Source organism: Pagrus major, chromosome 20, assembly GCF_040436345.1.
Source record: "Pagrus major chromosome 20, Pma_NU_1.0".
Taxonomy (NCBI): Eukaryota; Metazoa; Chordata; class Actinopteri; order Spariformes; family Sparidae; genus Pagrus; species Pagrus major.
The window spans coordinates 1407386-1419506 of NC_133234.1; the positions used below are offsets into that span (position 1 = coordinate 1407386).

At 41.0% G+C, this 12121-nt stretch overlaps 1 protein-coding gene across 1 annotated transcript; it reads left to right on the top strand.

The window, feature by feature from the left end:
- The first annotated feature begins 6225 nt into the window (after positions 1 to 6225).
- On the top strand, positions 6226 to 11824 carry rsph1 (radial spoke head component 1). Its single transcript, XM_073490128.1, has 8 exons — positions 6226 to 6276; positions 6510 to 6623; positions 7411 to 7516; positions 7640 to 7730; positions 7885 to 8020; positions 9446 to 9517; positions 10225 to 10333; positions 11769 to 11824. Exons 1-8 carry the CDS (start codon positions 6226 to 6228, stop codon positions 11822 to 11824), a joined length of 735 nt encoding a protein of 244 aa, XP_073346229.1.
- The last annotated feature ends 297 nt before the right edge of the window (positions 11825 to 12121 follow it).

Consider the following 12121-nt stretch of genomic DNA (forward strand, 5'->3'; position numbering starts at 1 on the left):
ATCATAATCAATACCAACTCTTACCTCTGTGGGCTATAGAAGGTATGCTTATGTATCCTCCACCTGAATCACAAACAAGATTACATCCTATCAGTAAAGTCAGTATCTATCACACCCACACAACAATGAAACAGAAGCACGCCCTCACCAGCAGCAGTCCCAGCTGAAAAATGTGCACAGCTTTGACCCTTACTGCTTTTATAAGGTCCCTATCGGTGCCTTAGGAGACACAACAAACACCTATATTTAGGTCAAAGCCTCAAATGAATGTGGGTGGAGAGAAGTGATTAGCTTGGCATGTCATATCATGGAGATGTCACTGAGCTTTTGTTATAAATCCGTGGCAGGGAGCAACTGCAGCTCAAGAAAAGAATGAATGCCAAAGGAGGGTGACCTCTGCCAGAGAGCCAGCATCACATAGATGCTGAAATGTTCCGAGCATGCAGAGACTGATACACTGTTTGTTTAGCATCTTCATTCCTGTGTTTGGAAGATTAGAACCACACGATGCGATTAAAGATGATCTCTAGTAAAAGCAGCTATAACAGAATTATAAACTGGCATATCCACAATGTAAAGTCATGATGAAAGAGGAAATAGATTTTGTTCTTTCTGAAAGTGAGATGAGAAGATTGAGATCAAGTACCAAGGTTAGGATGTGCAGCCAAGCTAACTGTTGTAAAGGCTAGATTCAGACAAAACAGCTAGCCTGGCGCTGTTCATCTCATTGACGGGAATGTTGTATTAAATTGTTCCAAGTCATAACTTTCCTTTAAACCTTAAATAGTCATTTTTACATTTCTGTTTCTGTACAGATTAAGCAGATTAAAAAGGCATATATTAATTAGCAGGCTTTGGAGCTGTTTGACACTTTCAATGCTAGGCTAGGATAACTATGCACACCCTGACTCCAGCTGGTATCAATCTTGTCATCTAATTCTCATAAAGAAAATTACAACTCCAATGAAATGAAAAATATGAAATGAAATATTACTTAAAGGTGTATTTTATGAGTTATATTTGACATGATTCTGTATATTTTATGCTTCATCTACATGAACTGTATTTTGTCTTACATGATTATGATCATTGTTGCATGATTATGAACCCCACTGCATTTCTTGTGAGACCCACCCTACTCTGGTGTGAATGGGTTGTGTCTGTTTTTCTTGTGGTTGGTTTATAAAACAAACAGCCAGCGGTGGATTGTGAGCTGTAAACACACTGACCTCTCCTGCTGCTGCAGCTGCAGTGTCTCTGGGCCAGTCAGTGCACCAGCAGCAGGGCAGCCCAGCAGGCACTGACCTGTCCGCTCTGCCTAACTAGCCCAGAGAACAGTGGCAGCACAGAGCTGCTCCAGAGGATGAGTGACCCGGAGAGGAGCAGCAGCAGCTGGGAAGGAGGCCGAGTATGTATACCAGTGGGAAATACAGCATAATTACAAAATGCATGGTAACGTGTCATTTTCATACAAATTTCAAGGAACATTACTCTGGAATCCGTTTTTTGTGCCATGTGTCTAAGCAAGAATTTTTGATTTGACAAAATAATTTAATATACAGAGGCAAGGTTCAATAAAAGTCGGTTCAACCAATTTCCATCAATCCACAATCAAACAGTCTCCAAGGCTTATAAACTGTTTTGAAATATTACACAAAATGTATCTGTGACCCCTGTGATTGCTATTACAGGCTTATAAATAAAGACATAGCTGATGAGTCCCTCAATAGAAATTCCCCCAGGATCCTCCTGGGACGGCTTTAGAGATTACACTGGACTAATGGTCGTGTCAGAGATTTGGAGTCCTCTCTTTTCTCCTGCCATCATCTCCCAAAGAGGGACACTGTAGAACAGTGAGGCAAATAATAGACCGTATAAAAAAATACTTCAACTTTAGGATATATTATGTAACATTTCTGCATTAACATATCTGTATATATAAATATAACTACTACTAGACCTTTGATATGTATTTTGTTAATTTTTGTAATTACATTAAGCGTAACGTGAATAAAACTTTAATACATTACCTTGTCCATGAACATTTCTGCCAGGGTCATGTCAGATAGATTTTCACATACAGTGAAACTCCCATGATCCCACACTACTTCACAATGTCATCAAACTACGTCTTCTGGTTTCATTGTTTTGATTGAGGGACCCCTAGTGGCAGAAGTTACATACTGTGCATTTAAAGACAACAGTTGAACATTTTCAGAAATATTCACCTTCTTTGTGTCAGATGAGAAGACTGATATCACTGTCATGTTTGTGGCTAAACACTGCATGGTGGTGCAGCGGCCCATTTGTGTGATGTAACGTTGTGAACTTTGAACCCCGACGCTCAGTTAGCTTAAAGGAGAAGCTGCTATGTTGTTATGCTAAAAACATGTTGGTCCTACAGTGATCGTTTGTCCTCATCAACGGATTAAAAATATCAGTAAACAACCAGAATGTGAGGCAGATCATTACTGTGTGTTTTAAACTGGGGCACAAGTTCAGTGAAACATCACGCTACTGATCCATTCTAGTCTGCCTATGATCTGCAGTCATGCCTCTGCCACAGTAGGTTAAACATGCCGGTCCTACAGTGGTCATCGACATTTACAGATGAAACAAAAGTGTTTTAAACTGGTGCACGATGTCAAACACATTGCGTTACACACATTAGGCTGCTTGTCTGATTGCCAGTTTACATGATTGGCCACTGCGACAAGACATCGGGCTGCATTTCAGGATGTGGTTAGCCTAGCTTAGCATAAAGAGTGGATGAAGAGCAAAGCAGCAAGCCTGTCTGTGTTCAAAGTTAAAAAGATACACCTGCTTAGTCCTGTAAAGCTCACATAGCTACATGACATGAGATTGATATTGATCCTCTGATTTCATAGAAAGGAAACCCCAACAAGATGCTCTCTGACTAGATCGCTTATGACTTTTTCTTAATCACCAGCCCAACATTAGTACCAATGTAACTCTTGAGTGAAGTCAGGTCTTCAAACTGTCACTCATTTGTAATTCTCGTGTCATGAGAGGGAGATTAGACGGCTGTAAACTGACAAGGAGGGTGCTAAATCATGAACAAGCAGCCAATGAACCTGCGACTTACACTGCCTCCATCTTAAATATGGGCTACTTTAGAGAATTAATCAGGAGAGAGATATTCTTAGGGACTGTCCTCAAAGGGATAATGACACTCAGTGTGAGGACAATGATGCAATGTGGATAACCACCGCAGCCACAAACTGCCTTTCATTTGCCTTTTTTAACCGGCATGTGAGTTTCTATTGATTGAGTCATAGCTTCAGACATTTTGAATATGGCCTCCTCAGAAAGCCAAAGTGAATGTGATGGATTTCAACCAGGGTTCATTTTAATCTTTAAAGCAACAGATGGCAAAATCTCATGGCTTATGAGTTAATGTCAAGTCAAGTTCAAGTTGTCTAAATAAAGGGCTGCTAAGCAGAGGTCACACAGTCCATTATCTGTCACTGATGCACTTTGATATCAGTTAATGGACAGCTGTTAACGTGCGCTCCTCTCTCAGCTAGAACTCATTAATCATTATCGATAAGAGTAATCAATACCAATAATGCATCCAAGCACTACATTTTGATATATTGAATAGATTTATATGAATGAATTTTAGAGAATGCTGTTTATCTGATTAATTAATTAATTAATCCAGATTTGTTTCCATTCACGTATACTGTCAGTTCCTGATGGATACTGCCTGGTCTTCAGTATTTAGTGGTTCATCTTACAATGTTCATCTGTCAATACAAATATCGCAGCTATTTTGAACTATTATTATATTATAACTTAAGGAATATTATCAGGAAATGTCCTTTTCTTTGCCAATGAAAATGTAGACCATAGCTCCCTCCAGTGTCAGTGCTGAGAAACCACAGGCACTTGAAAACAGCATCTTGTGCATGATTGAAAGCAGTAGATAATAGTAGTGACTTAGAGCACGTGTTATGAGTTACTCAGCCGTGGCTGACTCTGACTGTCTGAGTGGCGACACACATAAAAAAGGGCACCGGCTGTATGCTGTGAGGCACAGATGTGTAGACAGTTGTGATTAATTTATGATGAAACATTTACAAACGCTCATTATGATTCCAATGGTTTTATTATGCTGTCAGATTTGAAATATGACGACTAGACCTCCGTAATAAAAACACTTTCTCCACTGGAGGGGCAACCTGAAGTGAACTTTATTATGTTTTCTCGCACATTAGGCCACCATATCATGTTTTATCTACCTCAGGGGCATACAAGGGGCCACTTTTATGCAACATGGTGATCACCCCTCAGATCTTTTTAGTAGTTTTTGTTTCTATTTGTGTTTCATTTGATAATTGAAAAAAATGAAAATCTAAATTGTCTCAAAATATAATTTTCATAAGTATTAATTCCCTATGTATCTTTACACTCTGAACATGAAACTTTGGAATTGCTGTAAAGTTACAGAGGGTGGTAGTGTAGAGACAAGTGGTGTGGCACCCCTGGATATGTTACAGGGACTGGATGTCGGACAAAGACGGCGGTCAGCCATTTGAATGAAAATTGCTCAGTGATTAGCTAAAAAACAGACAGAAAATGGAAGAAAACTAAATTCATATTTTACACACAATGTTTATCATCAACAAATTCAATATTTTCTGGTTAAACTATCAGCAGTATATAAAGCAGATAAATAGAGCTCTATCTTAAGACTAAGTACATTTTGTTGACAATAATTTGATACCTTGCTGAAATTTTGAATGCAGAAGTTTAAGTATTAGTTTGAGGTCTACTTGAGCATATTATATAAGTCGCTACAGCCTGTACCACTGCCAACATTTTCTCATTTAGGGAAAGGGTGAACATGAATCAAATTACAGAATCTAGCTGTGTACATGTGCAGATAGTCGCCCTCCTTTGGTGTTTGCCTGGTCCATATAAAGGAATACGCTCCCCAAAACCCAGTTTAGCTCATTACTGTGCTTGAGAAGTCACGAGTTGAACATGTAGGCTAGGATTAAGTGAAAGTTTTTTTGTTTTTTGCTTTATTCATTCAGGGTTGGTTGGTTCACTCTTTTTCAGGAACCCTGATCCCATTCACACAGTGACACATTCACACCTGGAAGCTGCTTAGTACAACCACAGTCTGATCTGCCGGCCACTAACAGGCACCACAGGCTCCGGCGGTGGTAATGATGACTTTCACTTTCCTCAGTGTTTACCGTACATGACTGTAGGCCCTATAAATGTTTTTGACATCTCAAACTAGTGTATCTAGTTGTATACAACTTGTCGTGGTGTTTGTATCGTGGTTAGTGTGATATTTCTTCAACAACACGGTACGCAGGCACAATCAGCTTGAATGTTTGTTGTTAGTTTTTAGTTATTATCTTTGCCAATAACAAGTGTTATTTTTTGTTAGAATATTCTAGATGTTTAGTTTATTTAGATTAGAGCTTGATAGTATTTTCTTTTACTAGTTATGTGTTTAGTTTAATCATGTTCTTGTTTAGCGTGTAAAGTTTTGTCCAGTTAGTATTTAGCTGAGTTTTTCTGTCTGTGTGTCTGTTTGCGTGTGTGGGTAACACTGTGGGCACCCTGGGTGTCTACTGTAGGTAGAGGGTTAGATGTAGGACCATAATGCACCAGGGTGGGCCTCTGGTTTTCTATCAGAGCAGGAGAGGCATGCAGGATTCCTTTGCTGTCTGCTGGCTTGCTTTTTTGAAAAATAAACCATGAAAACCAAAAGATCTTTGAGTGGACACTGGACTTATTTCACCTGCGTACCTGCAGCTCTTTGATTTGCATTTAGTTTGATTTAATTTGATATAGATCTTTTGACAAATTACCAATACAGTCATAGAATAATAATGTTGAACTCGTAACTTTGGGATATTTTGGTTCTCTGCTTGTTAGAAAGGACTTTCTGTTCGCATGTAAAAGATTACCGACGCTCCTGACGTTGCTCCCGACGCACCTGACGCTGCTTCCGACGCACCTGACGCTCCTGACGCTGCTCCTGACGTTCCAGACGCTTCTGACGCTCTTGACGCTTCTGACGCTTCTGACGCTCCTGACGCTTCTGACGCTCTTGACGCTCCTGACGCTCGGCGGGAACTGAACCTCGCTCAGCTCTGAGTAACGTGGGACTGATGTTGTCATGGCAACATCAAACAACTGTAGCGCACGAGCTTCAGTTGTTCACCCTCACGCAGGAAGATGTCGGACGCTGGATCTGATGAGTTTGATGATGAACGCAGTAAACTCGGGGTAAAGGGTTGATACTACAGATAATACTACAAATGATATTACAGATGATATTACAGATGATGTTACAGATGATGTTACAGAGGATGCTACAGATGATACTCTGCTCGCTTTGTGTAATAACGTTAGCTGTCGTTAAGCTAGCGTTAGCATTACCTGCCTGTGCGCTGCTAACAGTCCAGGTTTTATGTTTCCGTCGTTGAAGAAGATCTCCTGTGTGTGTGTTGACTGAGCAGGAATATGAAGGAGGCAGGAATGAAGCCGGAGAGAGGCACGGAACCGGCAAAGCTCTGCTGCCCAACGGAGACCTGTATCAGGGACAGTACGACAAGGGCAAAAGACACGGAGAGGTAGGTTTCAGACCAGACATACAGAGACTACAGGTCCAACAGAGACTACAGGTCCAACAGAGGCTACAGGTCCAACAGAGACCACAGGTCCAACAGTGACTACAGGTCCAACAGAGACTACAGGTCCAACAGAGACTACAGGTCCAACAGAGACCACAGGTCCAACAGAGACTACAGGTCCAACAGAGACCACAGGTCCAACAGAGACTACAGGTCCAACAGAGACCACAGGTCCAACAGAGACTACAGGTCCAACAGTGACTACAGGTCCAACAGAGACTACAGGTCCAACAGAGACCACAGGTCCAGCAGAGACTACAGGTCCAACAGTGACTACAGGTCCAACAGAGACTACAGGTCCAACAGTGACTACAAGTCCAACAGAGACTACAGGTCCAACAGAGACCACAGGTCCAGCAGAGACTACAGGTCCAACAGAGACCACAGGTCCAGCAGAGACTACAGGTCCAGCAGAGACCACAGGTCCAGCAGAGACTACAGGTCCAACTGGGACTGACTCAAGAAATGTACACAAACACACCAGTGAAATCATGTACAGTGTGTCAGAAATAGTTGTTTTAATACTCCTGAAGTAGATTCATTAAAGCTCATTGTAGACTTTGAATTTCAGCAATGTCTCACATTCTCTGTTTACCTTTAGATCCATTTCAGTCTTTGATAAAAACAATATTTCTGTTATTGGAACAGAGGTGTCCATAACCTTACACTGGTAGATACTTGTCCATGTGACTAATCTATATTTATCTTTGACTGTTTTGTCTGATAGGGGACATATCGCTTCAAGGATGGCTCGAGGTATGTGGGAGACTATTACCAGAACCTGAAACATGGACAGGGCACCTTCTACTATCCAGATGGCTCTAAATATGAAGGTACAATAATACCAGAGAATATGAGTTGAGATAGTCACCAGCTCCTGTATTTCATTAGTGTGCACCTGAAGCTTCTGAAACTAGACTTTAGCTGTTGTCTCTCTTGTCTCTCTTGTCTGTCAGGGTCATGGGTGGAGGACCTGAGACAGGGTCATGGTGTCTACACTTACCCCAATGGAGACATGTATGATGGAGAGTGGCTGCATCACATGAGGTCAGTGAATGTCACTCACACTCCTTTGCCGGTTTGTATCAGAGGCCATGTCCTCCCATGGCTTCCTGATTTAAAGCCTGCCTGATACCTTTTATTTAAACTCTAAATCTAAATGTATGAGAATGTGAAATCCTCTGTGTCATCTCATTGCCAGGCATGGCCAGGGAATTTACCACTACCACGAAACTGGCTCCAAATACAAGGGCTCATGGCTGAATGGAAAGATAGAGTCAGCTGGAGAGTACACCCACCCCAACCACAAATACATTGGTAACTTTATCAACAATAATGTAAGTTCTGCTTTGATTACTTCTTCACTGAATGCCTGGGCAATGATTAGTGAAAATATTGGATATCCTGGCCTGAGTAGGGCAAGAAGGAGTCAGCCTTTGTCAGATGAGTAATAGGGTAGACACAGAATATTAGCAGTTATATTATCTCAGCTTTCAATTCAAGTAAAACATCAGTTTAAAGTCTCTTTACACCCGTTTGGATATTCTCTCTAAACTCAGTTCTTCTACATTTGATCTGTGAAGCTGCCAGTTTCACAATAAAACCAAAATAACTGCTTATTGAAAACTACACTTTATTACAACTTGCGTTTTACTTTTGCATCAAGAACAATATATAAAAAAAGATCCAGTGGGTGAGAAACAGGAGCAGCCTGATGATCAGACAGGTTGTAAACCCTCAGGTTAGCCAACTTATTTTGAGGAGAGCTATACAATGATTTTGCAAATGTTACATTTAAAGGGTGTTATTCATAAGAAATGAACAGAATTCAAAGGTAGCTCCAAAACTGTAGGGGGCAGAATAACTGCTGCTCATTATACTCTTTGCACTAGCTATTTTTGGCTTTAGCGACTAGCTGCCGTCAGCAAGCAGCTTAGTTAGCTGTTGAGCTAAATGGCCCTATTAGTTGACAGGGGAGTCTGTCGTCAAAACATTGGCACGTAGAGCCAGAAGATTTTCACATCTTACTTTAGGATTTATTTGGACCAAACCAGAGGTGATTGTGGAAAGACAAACCAAGACTGTTTTGGGGAGTTTGATTTAGTTAAGCTCGAGTTTGAATGAAGAGTGCAAAGAGGTATCTGGGCAATTAAGTTCATTAATAGAGAGATAACTTTAATTCTGACGGTGTATGGTTGTGTTTTTCTGTTTAGTAAGGAAAATAGGTGTGCAAACTCATTGCTTTTTTCTCTCCTTCCCAGAATATCAGCATTTACCTTGATGAGTACAGTATTATTATATCTGACAGAAACAGTGGCTGGATTAACATTGCAATAAACCTCAATCATAGTTTTACTTTAAAGGAATACGAAGCAGGATTTCCAGATAAACAACTTATAGACTCATACAAAAGTAATCCCTCTCAATCATCACTATTGACCACCATATGCCCTCTGCCTGTATTTCTTATTTTCTTCTTATTTTGCCGTGTTAGAGACGTTACTTGACCTGAGCTACACACACAAACACACATATGCATAGCAGAGAGGTAAACAGTGGACAGTATGAAGCATGCACTGTGGCTGAATTCACACCAAATCTGCTGTGCAACAGTCAGAGAAATAACGTTTTATTTCTCTGACTCACTGCTTTGCTCTTGCTGAAATAAATAAATGTCGTTTTTCTATGGTGGTGATTTGTAACATGGCCTTTCTCAAAGAAGATTCATTTCCTGTCTCTGCCATCTCATTCTGATTTTGCAGCCATATGGCCCGGGGAAGTATGTGTTTGACGCTGGGTGTGAGCAGCACGGTGAATACCACCATGCAGAGCAGGTAACTCAACATTAGCACAACCAATTGTTTCATCTGATTTAACTATATACTGTATGTACTTAATTTACTGACTATAACCTGGAGAGCTGGACCTTTGGAATATCAGATGATAACCATGACAACTCTCTTGATTAAAACTCCAGCCAGCGAACGTTGAGGAGAACAGTAAAAATATGAATACACAGAGGTCACTGTACCCGGGCTCCAGGGATGGTTATCACACCTTAGGAGCCTCAGCAGGAGAAGAGGAGGTGCTTCCACTGCCTGTAGGCAGCTGCTGATGATAGATCACTCAGAAATATCTGTGTCTTTCATGATGACCTTGTGTCTTTGCATGCATAAGAATTCATTATTGTTATTGAAAATACTGCCAGAAGTATGACTACCCTTTTTGTGTGAACATTTGCCTGTCCTAAGTGCATGTTTGACTTGGTATGCATGGTGTGATCAGCATGAGTGACTATATAAAAACCTCCAGATGCATGTACTAGTGTCACCTTTAGTGAGTGTTGAGTTTGCACAACAAATACCGAACACACTCTGAGGCCTACTGTTGTTTGTGAAAACATCAAGATGGACATATCCATTGCATATGCATTTTCCATGCAGTAAAAGCCAAAATGTATCAAAGTGATTTATTCTAGTGCATTTCTTCTCTGCACACAAACATGTGAAGCTTAGTCTCCCTCTCCCTCCATTCTTTGCAGGACCGAGCTGAGGGCGAGTGGGGCGAGTTGGCCTCCACCGCCGTCGTCAAGTGGATCCCCAAGTGTGTCACCGGCCTGACGCTGTGGACTCCAGGCAAAGGGACTTCAGGTGAACGTCAACAACCCAAAATAATGTTGTTTCAAATCCCTCTCATCACTATCAGATACCTGCAGACTTTACTTATAGTTTAAGATTTTTGCTTATAAATTGTCAAACTTTACAATCGTTAGTTAGTTTGACAGAGTGTGCCTTAAAATGTCTTACATGACTTTATTCATAGAAGGTAAACTTTTTAAAAGAAATATCAGTTTGAAAATGTCCTATTTGGTCATTCAATTAGGATTTCTGCTGTCAATAGGGATTTTCACACTGCACTCAGCCCAGAGTTTAGATCCTTCTTAGGCCCAGGCTAAAGAAAGCTTTCACACCGGTACAATCCTGGCCCATTCCAAAGTGGGCTAACCCCAACTTTAGCCTAGGGATTGCAGGCCCTGCTCCAGTGCAAGGTTCACCCCCAGTTTGTGGGGTAATCCCCAGAAAATTGACTACACACAGACATTTCTCTGTGTAACGCTATGTTATACTTGTGATCACTTGGTTTGGTCTCGTGTCCCAGTTTAAAACACACAGTAATGATCCGCCTCATCCTTGTTGTTTACTGTTATTTTTTATCTGTCGATGAGGACAAACGATCACCAGAAGGAACAGCATGCTAGCAGCACAACAACATATCAGCTTCTCCTTTTGTCAAACTGATAAGTGGGGGGTTCACAACAAGTCACACACACAGACCATGGAGTGACACTCCCACACCGCCACACCACCCTGCAATGCCTGGTTTGGTCTGAATACAGCCTAAGAGGTGCCGGTCTGAAACAGGGCTAAAGTAAACAGAGTAGTAACACAACACTGTAGCTGTGTGCTCCAGCACACAGTTGGGCTAGGAGGAGTGCAGGGTGACCCGTACAGGCCTAGGCTTAGGCTAACCCTGGGTTAACAATCTGTGTGTGAAAAGTTAGCACAGGTTAACTCTTAGCCTAAGGCTAAGGATAGCCCTGGGCTAACAATATACAAAGTGCAAAGCACTAATATAAACAGGGGGCGGGAACACAAAGTTAACTGCATAGTTTGGTAAAGTGTTCATTTATATATACGTCCTTTTTTACATTTAATTTAGAAATGTTCAAAGTTCACTTTCAAATGATCGTAACTATTTGAGGAGTAACGCTGACTACTTGTTACTCTGCACTAAACAGGAACAACCTCACAGTACAGGAAATAACCTGCAGTAAATAAAACATCCTGCTGAGCTTCAGTGTTTGCTCATGTTGATTCTGATGTATAAATTCATCTCATGCCTGTTTTTGTGACTGTTGTGTGTGGTGTTACTGTCATATGCCTCAAATGTTTCGAACGCAGAAGTACTGAGAGGCCAGACAAGAAGTGACGAGTCCTGAAAGTGAGACCAAGAAAATGATAAAGTATCAAAATCTGCACTTAAGTCACTGTTTTTTTTTTTTTAACGTGTGTTTTCTTTTGTCAGCTGGGGAAAAGGAAACAGCTCGAGCAGAGGAGGAGGCGGAGAGCCAGCCTGTGTGATCAATATACAACCCTGCATCTTTCAGCCTTTGTCTACAGAGCAAAATAACATATATTTCAATAAATATGTAAATAAATCTGTTAATCTGGTATTTCAATGTTTTTATGAGATCTATGGTTGTAGCGACTAGAATTTTTCCATTGCCCACCTTAGTTATATAGTGTACAGTGTGTGCTTCAGACAGTGCAGTGCCCCTCTGTAGCACTTAACAGAGCAACATCATTTTTATGAAGTGGAGAGGGAAACTGTTTTTTATGATTACAACAGAGGAAGTATGTGTGTGTCAGGATCAGCCA